An 18100-nucleotide genomic window follows, 5' to 3' on the forward strand; every position below is an offset into this window, starting at 1 on the left:
TCTCATATTTTTGACCATTATTTCAAAGTTTGTAACTCAGGTTTCTCTTCCAACTCTTATCATTCTTGGTCCTCTTCCTTCCTCTACTTTCATTGTTATCAGCAAGGTGCAGTCCCTCTGTAGTGAGACTGGCTTGGGAAGCTGAGTTAACTTGAAACACAGCACCTCCTCCTGAATCTGTAATTACATAGTTAAATGACACAGTATTAAATTATGTATATTTATGGTATTAAAACATTTAAAATGACAGATAACTGATTAGCAAAAAAGTTAGCATGAAATTTATGCTGCTGTGAATAATTTTCATGAAAATGGGACTTGTCATGATTCTTGTCTGAAGAGCTTTAATTATTAGTATCCGAAATGGAATCAGATTCCTCTTCCATTATTGCAGGGCTAACTTCATAAAAGCAGTACAGATTAATAGATACCTTCCTATCCTAGTTTTCTAAGTCACAACTCTGTTTTGTTTTGCTTCCAGCCTTCTGTAATGTGCTTTGCAACTTGGATTGGTTCACAATAGCTCTTTAGGAAGGCACCATTGTCTCAGAGCGTCGAGTAACTACTAAACGCAGCCGACTAATACTGAACTATGGTCTTGATTCAGCATTGCTTAGAAAGATAGCACTATTGTCTTGGAGTATCAAGGAACTGCTGCACCCTGCAGACTGAATATTAAACTGTGGACTTGATTCACCATTGAACTGAAGAATTATTGATATTTTGAAACCAGCTGAAATATAACTAGGATTTTCCAATTTTTTGCACTAGGTCTCCTTGTTCTTTGAGCTGCTTGATTATAGGAGCATACCCTTCCCTACAAGCTAAGCAAATACAAAATGAAAGAGCATTTGCTGATTACCCAGTTGTAAGACAGCTTCAGAACACCTAAAATCTTAGCAAGGCTGTTCCTCCTGTAAATATCTGACATAACTTTATCTCCAGAAACTGAAGAAAGAGTAGGTTGGAGGGGATGTAACTGTCATTCAGAATATTATGAAGAGAGTAAATTGTGAGCGAAAGTGAAGAGAATGAGATCCAAGAAATGCAGTTTGTGAAGTGAATTGGTTATGCTGAAGTTAAAGCATTGGATCGTTCTGTTAAGCCACCAGCATTCATAATGTCTTTTACATCAGTGGCTAAAAAGTAGTGAATAGTGCAAACTGTGAGAATGGTAGCTGGAATAAACACAAGCAGATGTAAGTGCTTGGGCAAAGAGTTGCTTGTTCTAAAGTCAGTTGTTTTTCTCAGGATGCTGGAAGACATACTAGTTAACAATCCACCCCCAAGACTGCCATTTATTCTCAACAGGCAAATAAGGAAGTTTGGTAGTATACTTTGAACCATTAAGCCTCTGTTTTCATCATCTAAAGAGAAACCAATTTACAAAAGCAGCAGATATCAGAAAAGTTGATCTAAACTACCAGACCACCCCAAATTAATTCTTTCTGGCAAATAAGAAGAGGACCCTTTAGTAGAATCTTTATACTTGAAGACAAGTCTCAGGGAACCAACAAGTCCCTCATCCAAATTGTCAACTGATACAAATTCACCAGCTTGGTGGAAGCAAAAGGCAAAAGAAAACTTTGTAATATTATTGCCTATTCACCCTGGCTTACTGGTATAGCTGAGGAAACTGTTATGAACCCAAAAAGGCAAATCATCACCACTACCACCACCCAGGATCCAGCTTTCCACATATTCAATGACTGGTACGACTTCCACCAATAATGAAGTTTCCATCTGCCTCTTCTTCATGTGAGAACTGGATTTGGGATTTGGTCCTGTCCATAGCCAGTGACGTAGCATCAGGTTATGACAAAATATAATATAACATGTTGTGAGATATCACATTAAGAAGCAAAGAAACCTCCCTGCTACTTTTAATTTTATGTATATGGAGGACAATTTCGTGACTTAGCAGCAAAAGCTATTTAAACTCCCTTACTTTAGTCTTAGACTGGATGAACATGACTTAGTAGCTTTTGTAGTGTTGCTTTCTTAGCTGCATAGAAAATATGTTGGGGCAGGTAGTCAACTGCCCCCTGGTCTGTATTGTAGAATTCAGACAGTTCTTTAGTTGCTTTCAGTGTGTGTTCAGGAAATGTAACCTGAATCTGCTGAAGGTAGCTACGCTTAGCTTTTCTGTCGGACATCTGTTGAAAAATTCACTTGACATCTTTCCAAAAGGCAGTCTCCACTCTTTCCAATATGACTCTGTAAGCATAGACTAAATGTGGTTTAAATTCAAAGAAATAGTGTCAACAGAAATTGATAGATACATACCAAATAAATTAAAAAGAAATGGTACTGATTCCCAAAGTTTTACAGAAGCCCAAAATCTAGTGTGATCTTCAATGGAAGGTGTTTTAATAGTTTCCAAATGAAATTCTGTCATGAGATCTGACAGGAAAACCAAAGAGAGATGGTCGTATGTAAAGTACATCATTGGCAAGATGCATCCAATGCCTTTACTGTGCCACACCAATGGTACTGTTACTGATGACAGTGCCACAAAAGCAGAAATGTTAAACACAGTTTTCTGAAATTCTTTCACCAAAGATGACAAAGTAAATATTACATAATTCAGAGCACGAACAACTGCCAATGCGAAAGTAACTTGGAACTATATATCCTCAGTGTAATGGAGCAGCTTAAATCACTTAATAAAGAGCAAGTCCTCCTGTCCAGTCTGTGTAACAGTTAGGTACCTTTTGCAGAATGCTGATACAATAGCTCCATATGTAGAAATCTTTTACAACCACTTGCTCGTTGAAAGATCCGTACCTAAAGACTGGAAAGTTGCACAGGTCGTAGCAGTGATCAAGAAAGGAAATAGGAATAATCCACTGAATTACAGACTAACATCAATTTGCAGGAGGATTTCTGAACATATAATGTGTTCAAACATTATGAATTACATTCAAGAAAGTGATGTATTGACAGATAGCCAACATGGACTCAAAAAATATCTTTCTTGTGAAGTGTGGGTAGCTCTTTATTCTCATGAAGTAATGAGTGCTATCGACAGCTGGTGTCAGACTGATTCCATATTTTCAGATTTTCATGTTTTTGACACTGTTCCCCCCAAGTGGTTTCTAATCAAATTTCATGCCTAAGGAGTATTGGGGGAAGTGAACCAAAAACTGTACTTTATTGGCAGAACACTTAGAAAAGGTGTTAGGTCTACCAAAGAGACTGCCTTTACTTCACTTGTCCGACCTCTTCTGGAGTATTGCTGCACAATATGGAATCCGCATCAGATAGTATTGATGGAGAACATTGAAAAAGTTCAAGGAAAGGAGGCTCATTTTGTATTATAGTGAAATAGGGAAGAGAGTGCCACGAATATGATATGTGCATTAAGGTGGCAATCCCTAAAACAAGGGCATTTTTCTTTGTGGCAGGATCTTCCCATGAAAATTTGGTTATCAACTTTCTCCTCCAAATGCAAAAATATTTTGTTGGCACCCACCTACATAGAGAGAAATGATCCATCATAATAAAATTATAGAAATCAGAGTTTGCACGGAAAGATTGATTTCTTTGTTTTTCGTGCACGCTCTTTGAGAGTGGAACAACAGAGAAAGGTGGTTCGATGAACATTCTACGAGGCACTTTTGATTGTGAATTTCAGAGTAATCATGTAGATTTAGAGGTAGATGTAGATTGCCCTTCCCACCCCTTCCCCCCCAGACCTACAGAAGGAAGCCTATGATACTACCTGAAGGCACAATATCCTCTGACAGCTACATACACGGGGCTTCCTGACTTATCTTCCTTTCCTCGAATCATTTGTCTTGGCACATTACCTTTGGTGTCAAATCAGTGACTTCCCATATGATCGTTGTATTCAAGAGAATGGTGCCCCTCCAAGCATTGCTTTAAGGGTGGTTTTTCTAACAGCAGTAGATCATATAACATCCATGGCACAGTACCCCATTCAGTGGTAGTTACTTTTTGATTGGTTTTCAGTTTGTCTTCCAGCACTTGTTGCAAGTGCACACTATCTGTGGATGACCATTAGGAGGCTGGAAAAATATAATCTATGTGGTTGCCACAGCTGAGTAATTTGGAAATTCGTACCCTCAAAGCCCTTGATGTTTTAAATTATATTATTAGCATAGTATGGGAGAACAGACTGAGATTGTCTGTTACAGTTTTATAGAGCATTGGTGCTGCGGTCCTGGTGTGATAACAGATAGTGTACATGTCTGCTTGACCAGCATACCTGAAAGTATTGGATGTAGTCCACCATGGCAGAACTAGTCTGACCACAGGGACTTTTGGAAAAGCTCCATTGCCAGCTTCTGTTCGGAAGCAATCCCTTGTGGTGTCGCCATTATACAACAGTACACTGTATTGGCTCTGAGCACTATGGGACTTAACATCTGAGGTCATCAGTCCCCAAGAACTTAGAACTACTTAAACCTAACTAACCTAAGGACATCACACACATCCATGTCCAAGGCAGGATTCGAACCTGCGACCGTAGCGGTCGCGCGGTGCCAGACCGAAGCGCCTAGAACCGCTCGGCCACAATGGCCGGCACATTGTATTCCAGGTACTCACATACCTTACCATTGCTTACCAACCTCTGGAATGATATTTATGATTCAGACAAAAAGAAATCTTACAAAAAAAATTAATGATTAAACTCAGTGCTTCTGCCAAGGTTCAAGTAAATCACTATCTTGGCTGCTTAAGAAATCTGGACTTGGTTTGAATTTAAAAAGCTTACAATAGAGGCACTAATATGATTTTTATATTATTGTTCCATAATAGTGCAGATGGGTGCCACAATTTTTGTATGATGTATGCATATGGGTCAAAAAGAGATGATCTGCTTCCTGTTCAATTGCGTCCAAGATGGGAGAGGTTTAGTGACTGTGTGAGCATCCAGGGTGAATAAGTTTCAAATAAGAACAGAGAAATCTGTTAAAGAGATGGTGACAAGTGTGTTGTACTTATAAAGTTATATGTGACAAACCTCGGGATGACGCCGTACGTCTCGAGGCAGCTGTTATGGCCGCAGTTCCAAGTAAATCATTAGAGAGTACGAAAGAAGTGTGTTCACAGATCAGGAGGTAGTAACTGTCACCATGGCATCCATCTGTTGTCAATCCTTACCTTTAGAACCATTCTTAGCCCAGCATTATGTGCTGGAGCAGTGCACAAGCTGTGAGAATGGTCTCTCAAAAAGCAGCAAACTTAACCAAGAAAACTAGTTCAGAATAAAAAGTTTAGTATTATGTCCTATTTACTTCCAGAGGGGTGGCCTCCTGCTCATTTGTTTTCCCTAAGCATGTCTTCAGGATCTTACTGCCAGGTACATTTATGGTGTATAACCCTGAATTGCATGTGAGATTGAAGGTACCTAAGCAGATGAGAACTGTTACATTCAGGCCCTTCATAAAACATAGCCTGAGAGAAAATGTTCCTCATCATAAAGGCATATTTCTGCTACAGCAACAGCTGAAGGTGGTAGCTTTGTATTAGGTACCAGGGTGCATTCGGAGTAGGGGATATAAATAGGCACTCTAGGGCATCTGTAGGGGTGGGTGAGTTGAAGGATGCAAACCCCCCCCCCTCCCCCCCCCCCCTCCCCACACACACACACACACACACACACACACATACACTCTCTCTCTCTGCTGTGGGCTCCAACTTTGTGTTTAGTCAGGTCATACATCAATGGGAGGAATGGTGGCTGTAGGTGAGAGATGACAAGCAGCAGTCTGTAATTATTAGGTTGGTTGGTTGTTTTGGGGAAGGAGACCAGACAGCGAGGTCATCGGTCTCATCGGATTAGGGAAGGACGGGGAAGGAAGTCGGCCGTGCCCTTTGAAAGGAACCATCCCGGCATTTGCCTGGAGCGATTTAGGGAAATCACGGAAAACCTAAATCAGGATGGCCGGACGCGGGATTGAACCGTCGTCCTCCCGAATGCGAGTCCAGTGTCTAACCACTGCGCCACCTCGCTCGGTATGTAATGATTAGGTTCTGATATTCTCCCTTCCAGGTAAAGAAAATTGTTAATGTTTCACTTACCCATCTCTGTAGGGTATGTGTCCCCACAACAAATAGATATTTGCTCCGACAGGCTGACACACCCAGTTGTGGTGCCTGTTGCAAACGTATTTCTACATGCCACATTTTAGTGAAGTCTATATTGTGATGGTAGGACGGCACAGGTGCCCCAGGTGCACACATTGTATTTATTGTATTTTAGCTGACAATGCGATGGATGCGGGGTTCCATATTGCGATGGTAGGACAGCACGGGTGTCCCAGGTGCACACCCTGTATTTTAGCTGACACTGTGATGGATGTTGGGTTCCATATTTTTGTTTATTATCTGTACTCCCTTTTGCATGCATTTTTATGATTTTCGTTAGTGAAACAGTTTTAACTTCTGAAAACTTTCTATATTTTATAATAAGGGTCTAAACCCTGTAATTATCCTCATCACTTAACATTGGTCATGTGGCCTTGGATTTTACAAGCCTTCCAAATAACCTTTAATGTGACATAAATACTCTGTGTACGGGGTTAATTGTTAGGAAGTTACATATATAATTATGTTTGTATGTTAGTATCTGTGAATTATATTGTTGTGACATGTAGGGATTATTACATGAACTTACTGTTGTATGTTGACGTATCAAAAGCACCCTTGAGAGCAAACCATGACCATGGAAAGATGTGACATGAAGAATAGGATTGCAAGACTTGTAAGGACTGGGTGAGAAACTCGGATCTCAACCCCATTTCCTTGGATCATGATGTCATTCAGTGGAACTTCAGTGATGTTCTTTCTGAGAACCATACTGTATATATGAGGATAATACAGAAAATAATGATCTTTGGCTTTAATAAAGTCAAGAAAAGTATTTTATTAGCAAAAAATGCATCACTTACAAAATTGAAACTTAATTTATTCGTTGTAATAATCACATTTGTCGTTTAATAATTTCTCATACTTGTCCATGATCATTATAATTCCCAAATTGTAGTCAGCTCCCATTAGTCCCTTAAGCCAATTTTTCATTGCAGTCTTGATCTTGGCATAGTGTCCAAAACATTTCCTGTCCATAACTCTGAGCTTTATGGAAAGGTGCGTGCATAATTTTTTTCCTGATGTTATTCTTCAATCTGAGTGATGTGGTTCATTGGTAAGACATTTGTCTCACACCCAGGAAAATGGCAGTTCTAATTCCAATCAAACCATCCAGCTGTAGGTTTTCCATGATCATCTAAATCCCATATAGCAAATGCCAGATTAGCCCCTTTAACCGTGGGATGCATGGTGCCGAAAACACACATGAATGCATATGCAGGGCCTCCAAGGCCCTACCCTAATTTAAAATTTTCCTCTTTTCATATAATCATTCTTTGGAGTTTAATTTTGTCATATTGAAAGATTCCTAAGATACAGTAACACGATCTGGTGGGCATGATTAACATTTTACTAAAAAAAAAAAAAAAAAAAAAAAAAAAAAAAAAAAAAAAAAAAAAAAAAAAACTCTAAGAGTGAATTTTTATTAGTCACATTCATTTCCATACAACATATACAAATTATTTTATTAATTCACTTATAAGTTGCCATTTACATTTTATAACATTTATTACAACCAATTCCTTCAATTAAAACATACTCATTATTCACAATATTATATGTATATAGGCAATATTTTGACAAAAAGTTATTATTCATTGTTCACATAAAATTGCATTTTTCTTAGTTTTCAACATGTGACAAACAAGAAGCACAAAGAACGCCACTATGTTCCTTACAAATGTTGGTTTTACACTTATACATGTCATAGCACTTTTCCTGTGTTTATTATATGGACAATAATTGCATCTTCTTCTTTTTACTGAAACAGGTAGTTGGTTCGGCAATATGACATCTTTTTGAACACCACATCTTTGCATGACATCAACGATTTTCTTTGGAAGATTAGGGATCTGAATACAAAGTTCCATTAGTGGTCTTACCATTTCCTCTGCTAAATCTCTTAGGAACAAAGGCCTTTCATCACTTGTTCCACTGTGGTATGTCAGATGTTGGGCGGAAAATAAAATTTCACTGTTCATTGCTGCGACGTCCATCATATTCATCCATAATGCAAATGGCCATCTTCTTGTTTGTCTTTTGCAAGTGTAATAACGAATTTTCTGGTCCATTTCATCTACTACACCCTTCGTAGAGTTATAGAACTTTATTATATCTGGTTTCTTTTTTGCATGAGTTTCATCAATGTTTCTGTCATGATGTTTTGTGCTAATGAGATCTACAGACTTTTTCTTTTTGGGAACATAACTCACCTTCGTAATGTAACCTCCAAATGCAAACAAAGAGGAATGAATCGCTCTTGATGCAGATGATTTCATCTCATTAGGAATTTCTGGTTTATTTTGTTTGATTGTTTCCACCACTGTAATTTGCTTCTGAATCATCTCTTCTGCCAGCTGCACACTAGTAAAGAAGTTGTCAACAGTAATATTTTTTGATGATCCTTCAATGCTTTTAGGCCGGCTGGAGTGGCCGAGCGGTTCTAGGCGCTACAGTCTGGAACCGCGCGATCGCTACGGTCGCAGGTTCGCATCCTGCCTTGGGCATGGATGTGTGTGATGTCCTTAGGTTAGTTAGGTTTAAGTAGTTCCAAGTTCTAGGAGACTGATGACCTCAGAAGTTAAGTCCCATAGTGCTCAGAGCCATTTGAACCATTTTTTTTTTTTTTCAATGCTTTTAGCAAGATCTTTCACCACATTCAATCCAAGATTTTTCTGAATAGGTTAATGGGGCTTCCTTCCCGTGTAAACAATTCCATCTAAAGCATATGCAGATGTAGCATCACATAACCAAAATATTTTTATGCCATACTTGGCTGGTTTAGAGGGCATATACTGGGTGAAGCTGCATCTTCCATGGAATGGGACTAGCTGTTCTTCAGCTGTGAGCGAATCATTGGGAATCATTCTATTTCTACACTTGTCAAGAAATAGTTCCCATACATAGCAAACAGCTGCAAGTTTGTCATCTGCAGATCGAGCTTCACGGGTACGCCTGTGATCAAATCTAATCATTCTCCTTATATCCTCGAATCTATTTACTGACATGGTAGCCTTATATGTAGGATTTGCCTTTTCATCCAAGAATAATTCTCTAATAGGGACGTCCCAACTCTTCTCAACACCAGAAAGTAGTAAAAGACCAAGACAACCCTCCATTTCAGCAAGTGAAACGTTTTTCCACATTTTACCACGTAAAGCAGCCACTCTTCTGCCTTCAATATTTGTGCGGTTGATGATTTCCTCTAGTATTTCCTTGGAGATGAAATAGTCCCAGGAATCCTTAGGTTTACAGGTTTTCAAACCGTGGGCTGGACCAGGTGCCTTCTTTATGAAATTATGTAAAGGCATACGAAAAGTTGCAGGAGGATCTAATTTCCAAATCGTTCCATTCCGACTAATGTATATGTGGTCTTCTATACCTTTTTGTGGTGGTTCTTCATTTTCAGACTCTCATGAAGTAATATTATTGAAAGGACTGCCATCTGCCTCAATATTCATATCTGCCGGTTCATTGGCTGATTCTTCACTACTTGCATCTTCAAAAGTATTTCCTTCCTCGCAAGAATCATCTTCTTCAAACCACTGAGCCACAACACTTTCAAAATTAGCTGCATTTGCACGTACTGACTCTCTTGCTTTGCGTGTTGAAGCCATAGCAAAAGACGTGTCTCTCGAACAGCAGCTTGTGCAGCACTAAACGAGTTATACTCGTAACAATATGGGCCTTGCAGCAACAAAGAAACTACAGTAAAATGAGGGACAAGAGCAGCACAGGACAACAATACTAAGCAATAATAAAACATTTGGTAGCAAAAAGATCAATAATACACCGACATCGCCAATATGTGAAAGTAGTGTGTATTATTTTTTAGTTATACTATTACTACTACAGCTACTGCTGCTGTTGGCACCCCTGTTGCTGGAAATACCACTACAGTTGTTGTTGAATAAGTAACTGCTCCTAAACAAATGTTGAAGACAATATAAGCGAAAGAACATTTATAAATGTGTGTGGGTAAACGTATTGAATTATACAAAAAACTTAAAAAGGTATCTCATTCAGACTTGATAGGAGGAATGTCACAGTGTTAGTGAAAGAGTACTGGAAAGCAGTTTGAAATCAAACAAAAAATTACAGAATTTTTTTAAAAATGAAGACATACAAGGGCCTCTGAGGCCCTGTATATGCATCCTAGGGTTAAAAATGGCTTGGTGAGTTTCCATCCCCCTCCTTCCCAAATGCAGGCAGAATGCACAATAAAAACTTATTTTGCCTGGCACTCATACTACACTGAATTCAGTATCGATGAAACCATTTGACTGTGGATAGAAGCTTTATAAAACCAGTGAAATGGAAATGTACAATAGGGTATTACTTCCTGGATTACCCTCATGTGATCATGCATTTTCCGTAGACTGAGACTGGAGATGTGTAATATTGAACAATGAGTCGACATATATTAGAACGAAGCCTGGTTCATTTCATGTTCGTAGACTTTGGGTAACCCAGTTTAACTCATATAACATGTCTGTATCTGGATGAAGTTGTTACTGTCATATGTCTGAATTGGACATAATCTGTAGGAGTGCACATGCTCATATTTGCAATATCATCAGTTCTTACCATTATCTTGCTATCAAGAAGCTTTTTTGGTAACCATTGTGAATGTACAATATCCACTAGGTTTTATGCAATTTCAGCAATATAGTTTGCCTATCCACAGTAGTGAATAGATTACGACTTAATTTTCTGCACAGTTAAAAACTGAGCTCTTTGATTGATCTGCAGAGGCACCCAACTTCAACACCACAGAAAGTTACATATTAAAATGAAGACTCTCATTGGATGTGACTGATGACATGATTCTCCTGACAGAAACTTGACACTAGGATTGTGTACTCTTTACTATATACTTAGTTAAATTTTATGATGCCAGTTTCACCAGGTTCTGAACATAGGGAGTGCAGTGTGTGTGAAAGTTAATACATACTATAATTTCATATGAGAATATGTGAGAGTTAAGATCATTTTCAAGTGGTAGCCTTACAAAAGTCAGTTCAGGAACTAATTGAAAACAATCATTTTTGGGAGGCTTCAATAATTTGCTAATTACATGTTTAAAAATGGAATATTAAGTGGACTGTCTGTTAAATGATGTGTGGACAAGTGGCCACACTTTTCTCTGAATGGAAAAGTAAGTGAACATAACTGCCATATAAAATTGACAGCACCTGTGTACACACAAAATGAAAATACGTACATGGTGTGTCATGTTAAACAAATAGTGTTGCTTAATTTTTGCAGGAGAGTCAAGTATGCATGCATAAAGCGTGCCACACACTGCAAGTGCTGTCCAGCAACTACTGTCATTTGCTAGTGAAAATGTCCTCCGCCGTTCATTTCAGCACAAGTGTCCGAAGCCTACCGACATTACACTTTGTGAATTTTGTTTATAGAGTCAGTGTGTCACAAGTTATGGCAGTCATTTGCCATCTTGAAAGAAGCTATTTGCTGTCAGTTGCCAGCAATAAACGCTGAAAACTTGTGAAAAACTGTACAATGTGTTGTAACTGTTCTTCGTTATTCTTTGCCATAACCCATGTTTTTTAACATTTGCAGTATTATGAATGGTATCGCACCACTCATTTTTAATCGAAAATATCTTTCTGTGCACATTAACTCATCATGCTGACAAAATCTGTCTCCTTTTTTGTTGCTTTTAGATCGCAGAGAACTCGTAAATGTTTCACTGGACTTTTTTAAAATTTAGCCATGTTTATTTGTATTTATGTGTTTATTTTTTTAATTCTGTTTTCCTGCTTTCATCAGAGTTATTCTTATGCTACACCTCTTTTTTTCTAGTGATAGTTAATATATTTGAAACAACTTTAAAAAATCTAAGAATGTGCCCAACAGAGTGTTCTGTTTTTATTTGCATCAAACTCAGATTCTGTAAACTCTACTATGCTTTATTCTGTATACCTATCACTTGATAAGCTGAATGTTGCTTCATCAAGGTTATTGTATTTATTCAAATAATGCAATAGGTCAGTCCTAAAAATGCTCAAATGTGTAAATAGCTGACAACATTTAATGTTCCTTATGGATGTGATATTGATATCAACAGAATACATGGCAATAAAAATTATTTATTTTTATACATAGTTTCTCTGCAGGTTTAGAGACTACATGATTATTTGATTTAATGAGGACCTAATGTAATTATAGGTTTTAATATATTTAAAATTTCTAAGATTGAAAGTTAAGAAATTTAGAAACTGAATTGCACATTTTGAAGTCACACCAACTTAAGATTAACTGATGTACATTTGAGTTGAAATCCTAACGTAAAGCTTGTAAAATATTTGTGTTCGTCATACATGTGTACACTATGAGAAAATTTATTAATTTAGAGTGAAACAAATTTCACCCCAGGCTGACTTTAAGGAGTTGAATGTGTAGTATTGTTTTGCTACATTCTTTGCATTTGGGGATAATGAAAAGTTGGCAGGCAGTCGTAACTTACCAGTTCTCTTTATTTTGCATATTTTTGTGCCTTGTAATTTATGAAATTGTGTAAAATATAAGCAATACTGTTTCCAGGGTATGTGTGGGCATTCAAGTTCCTCCAGATGAAAATGAAGACTGGTACTGCCGTGTATGCATTGTCAGGAAGCAGGAGAATATTGTTGACAAAAAGAAGAAATCTAGAAAGAAAAAAGTTGTCCCATGAAGTGAAGGTAATGGCATGGAATTTTATTTTTTGTGGTTACAAATAGCTGGTGTGGGGGTCAGGACCTTGTTTCCATGACACCAGATTAGTGTGGTGAGCTTTGGCAATCAGTCATCACACATTTCCAGTGTATGTTCTTTTTGTCTTTGGCACTTCTCTAAAATGACTGAGTATATACTCCTGTTTTTGCTGTCTGCACATACAGTGGCCTATTTATGATACTCCAATTCCCTCAGTTGTAACTACTACTGTCTTTCTCTCTCCTCTCCCTTGCTGCATGAAGTCGTCATCTGTTCAAATTAGCTCCCCAACTGTCAGTAGCTGATCTTCCTTATTTATATCCACAAGTAATGCCTTATGTTCTTTATGACCTGACCAAGGCTAGTACTTGTCTCAACAATGTTTATCCAACCATTCTGCTGCATCCTGCTTTCTTCCACTGCTAGATGAAACTCTTCATCTATTACGTTAGGCAACAGAGGGTGACTGTGGTTAAATGCTAGACTACAGATCCAAAATTATGGGTTTCAGTCCTAGATGTGTCCTAAGATTTTTAATTTCATTTATCATTTCTTTCACCTCTGGCATTGTTTGTTATTGTGAAAAATGATGAGCTTTGCTGTTGTTTGGAGTTGACATTAAACTGTGACTCCTTATAAATTGGTGAGTAAGTCACTTCAAAGGTCAGTGGAAACAAGAGCCTACCACCTCCAATGAAGCCATGCCTAGTAAACCACTTTGGCGTTTGAACCAACCTTCATGTTGATGAGGGCTTTATTTTTCATTTACCATTTCATATTTATTGTATACTTATAACCTGAATCAGTTCTTTGAACAGTCCTCTCTTCATCCATTATGCTTAACCATTTTTCACATCTTATTTTCATTTCTACCTATTTCAGATTTTATGTCATAAAATGTACAAATTCTATCCTGCTTTTCACCAATTTTTCTATCTCTGATGGCAAGGTCACATGTCTATGGAAGAGTCTCATTAGGCATTCCTTTTTCTACCCCACTGCATTCACCCACATGACACCAGAATTATCAGTCCCCAGATAAAACATCCCATGCAAACAAATCTATGGCAGCATCAACATGATTATGAGGTACTAGTTTTAAAGAATTTGTAAATTCTAAATTAAACTGTAAGTAAACGCGAAATGTAAATGAAAGCACATTTTTCTTAAATTTTTACCAGTAAGCAGGTGACATTTCTTTTTTCTTTGTTTGTGTGTTTGTTTGTTTCTTTCTTTCTTTCTTTGCCTTAGCATTTATCCTGTCTAGCACGGGGTTCACTTGTTCAAGATTTGGGATATTTTATTTGGTTATTTATTTTTGTAGCTGGGATCGCTTGAATTGTGTAATGTAAATTGTGTTCTGTGTGTAACTGTATGTGAACTGTTTGTGTCTTGTATTCTCGGAGGTGGAATTTTGTGACCAGCCCTGCATTTGCTTAAACAAGCATGGGAAACCACCTAAAATACACACTCAGGATGGCTGATATACCAACCAATGGCCATTAATCCACCATATGGATTCCATCTGGGCCTGCCTGACCACTTTGATTTCCAAACTGGCATGCTGCGCACTGCACTATGTACCATAACTCAGTGAATCCATCATTGAAAATAACTAATGAGTCTAAGTTTCAAGCTCACAATGGCAATAGCCATACCAAACTAATAACGAATCCAAACTTTCCAACCATGTCATCACCTCCTCCTCAGACACAAAGATGATAATCGGTTTTGTGACTAAGGAGTGACAGCAGAAATCCAAAATGATGATAGAGCATAAAATTAAATGTGAAAATTGTTTTTTCATTGTTAAGTTTTATTTTTACAGTGTTCACTAAACTTCTCTGTGTCTTTGAGATAAACGTCATTTCCACCCACACTTTTAATACAGTCATAAGCCATCAATCAGTAAAAAATGTTCAACATGAAATTGGGGGTATGAAATATTTTTTTTTTTTTTTTTTTTTTTTTTTTTTTTTTTTTTTTTTTTTTTTTTTTTTTTTTTTGTTAAACAGTGCATTCAAAAATAATAAAAATATATATCTGCATTTTTAATCTTGTCAAATTTTATTCCTTTACAATAAATTGATTTGCTGTGAAAATTAACTTTTGTATCTACATAGTGTGCATTGAAAGTCTATATACTACTTCGTCTTCTTTCTTTCTCCCCACTTTTTTTTTTTTTTTTTTCCAAAGTCTTTTTAACATTAGTTTTACACAAATTGTTCAATGTCATTCATTATTTTATTCATTTTTGGAGGACTTGTCTTTGGAAACTAGAAACATTAAACAATTTTGACACAAGTTGGCTAGTTGCAAAACACAGTTCATTATCTTTAAAATACTGTAACTTATCAACTCATTTTGTATGCCTCTTAAAGTTTCGTAGAATTCCTTCTTTACCTTACTACTTCTTGATGATTATTAGGGATTTTAAACAACTGTAAAATGATTTTTCACAGCTCTGTTGGTATTAACTTTTAATTCATACATATTTATTTTTCATAAACACTTTAGATGGTTTGCTTGTTTCTGTTGAACTACTTCGATTTAATATCACAGATGAGTTAGCTACATAACCTCTTATTAGACTAATGAGCATTAACTAGTAGCATCGCAAATCAACAAGTTGTTGTGAATAGAATTGTACAGATCTAGTTCTGGACACAGACTGACTGACTATAGAACATTGTATTATAGGGACTGATAAGACATAAAATTTTGCACAATATGTCACTGGTGAGTGACTAACATATAAATGCTCATATTTTGACTATCACCTGACCGGTACATTGTGTGTGGTGCCCCTTTATAGATGCAAATATTACAGAAATTACAAAATGGTAAAATACAGGACTATTACATTTCGGATATTAACACAAAAGAAAATAATAAACATACAAAGACACAATTTGCAGTGAAGTGAATTTGTTTAACCAAAAACTGTGTAATTAGAAAATAGCAAAATAATAGATACTATTTTATGAGAGGGAAATTTTAACATGCACAGGGATTTGCAAAGTCCACCAAGAATTTCCTGGAAAGTTAAAATTTTTAACTAGTGTACCATATTACTTGAATATAAGATGTGCCACTGCCCTTCTTCTTCATCATCATCATCACTGGAATATAATTTCACACAACTAATACAAGCAGCAGTGAAATTTATAGTCTTGTTGTCACAAATCTCCAGCTGTTTCTTACAGTATATCACAATTTCAGAGGAGGTGTTTAGGGTGGGATCTAATAGCACAGCTAAAATTGATGTAAGTGTAACAGCATAAATAAAATTTATGTTCATTGTCACAAGTATGTGGCTGTTTCTTCATAGTATGTTGTGGTTTCCGAGATGGTGTTGATGGTGGGACCTGAGAACACAGATGTTTTTGTGAATATGTAGCGGATTTTGCATCTATATTACATGACAATCCGACAATATTCCTTTGTCTCTTACTTCCAAATATGCCAACTGCTTGCCACACTCTCATTCACCATGTAGAACCAGCATCTGATACACACCCTTTCATTCCAATCATAATTCATGGAAAATGTTGACAATATTGCTGTACAAAACAGGTACCTATGTAGATTTCTACAGTCTCCTGCAGAAACGTATACTGTTTCTGAGTATGTGTCCAATTCAGAGTACAAATGGATTCAGTCAAACTTGAGTTTAAACATAGTATATGCTCATAAAAAACCAGGTTATGTGGTATACTTTTCCATGGCTGGCAGCACAATGAAATTTGCTTTTTGCTCACCACTCCTGTCCCCACATTCATTGTAGTTCTCAGCCAAGCTGATGTTGCTGTTTCTCCTCAAGCTCTTGTGAATTCTTTAAAATAAATCTGCATTGAACTCAATTACCAAAGCTTCACTTTAAATATTAAAAGGTTTTCAGACACCGCTACCAGTCATAAAATTATTGATCACTAAATTTATTTATTTATGGGCCCAATATGTAGATGCATGAGCCAACACTTTTGAATTTTCAAACTGTATTTTATGTCCATTTTCTAGGCAATGCTCCGCTATGGCCGACTTGTCAAGCTCCCTTTGTTTTATATGGCGCTTGTGCTCAGTACAACGCTCTGCAACCGTGCGAATTGTTTGTCCAATGTACATACTGCCACATTCACAGGGTACACCATACGTACCAGACACTCGAAGAGCAGTGTCATCTCTAACAGGGCTCAACATATCTCGTATCTTGGGGGCGGGCCGGAACACTGGTCTTAGCCCGTGCTTCTGCAGCAGACGTCCTAACTTACTGCTAGTTGCTCCACAGTATGGCAGGAATACAGTCCGTTTAGCCACTTTTATTGATTCACCAGGTGTCTTTCATCGGCGGCCCTTGAAAACGTTTGCGATGTCTCTTTTGCTGTATCCATTTTCCTCGAAAACACGTTTTAAGTTCTGCAATTCAGACTGTAGGTGGTCGTCATCAGAGGTAATCTTGGCTCTATGAACCAATGTGTTCAGGACAGCTTTCTTGTGTACAAGGTGGTGGAAACTGTTGGCGTTCAAGTACCGATCAGTGTGTGTTGGTTTCCGGTACACTGAATGACAAAGCTGGCCTCCTGCCTTCCGCTCAACCAAAACATCCAAGAATGGTAGCTTGCCGTGCTTCTCCATCTCGACAGTAAATTTAATGTTGGGATGGACACCATTCGTATGATCGACGAACTGCTGTAGTGTATCTCCACCATGACACCATATCAAGAAGGTGTCATCAACGTATCATAGAAAGCAAGAAGGCCGTAATGTCGCAGTTTGCAGAGCCTGCTCCTCAGAGTGTTCCATGAAGAAATTTGCGACTGCTGGAGACAGTGGTGATCCCATGGCTGTGCTGTCTGTCATCTCATAATATTCATCGCAGTACAATAAGTACGTTGTCGTTAGGATGTGACGGAACAACTTAATGATTCTAGAAGAAAAATGTTGGGCCAAAAGATCCAGCGTATCTTGTATCAGCACCCTCGTAAAAAGTGACACAACGTCCAAGCCAACCATTAGGTCGTTTGGGCCTATCTTCATTCTCTTGAGTGTCTCAACAAATTTCTGTGAGCTGACAAAATGGTGTTCGCAATGTCCCAATTTTGGTGCTAATAATCCTGCCAGATGTTTGGCAAGTCTGTAGGTGGGTGAACTCATTGGAGAAACATGGGCTAAGACCAGTGTTCTGGCCTGCACCCAAGATACAAGATATGTTGCGCGCTGTTAATGATGACATTGCTCTTAGTGTGTCCAGTGTGTATGGTGTACC

At 37.7% G+C, this 18100-nt stretch overlaps 1 protein-coding gene across 1 annotated transcript in view; it reads left to right on the forward strand.

Annotated features, from left to right (window-relative positions):
* LOC124554676 (transcription initiation factor TFIID subunit 3-like) overlaps positions 1 to 18100 on the forward strand; it is a 166775-nt gene that overhangs the window by 133718 nt on the left and 14957 nt on the right. Inside the window, exon 6 of the mRNA XM_047128294.1 lies at positions 12685 to 12821. Coding sequence (XP_046984250.1) covers positions 12685 to 12814 — 130 coding nt within the window. The 3' untranslated portion in view covers positions 12815 to 12821. The remainder of the gene's footprint in view (positions 1 to 12684; positions 12822 to 18100) is intronic.

Source organism: Schistocerca americana, chromosome X (assembly GCF_021461395.2).
Source record: "Schistocerca americana isolate TAMUIC-IGC-003095 chromosome X, iqSchAmer2.1, whole genome shotgun sequence".
NCBI classification, from domain to species: Eukaryota; Metazoa; Arthropoda; class Insecta; order Orthoptera; family Acrididae; genus Schistocerca; species Schistocerca americana.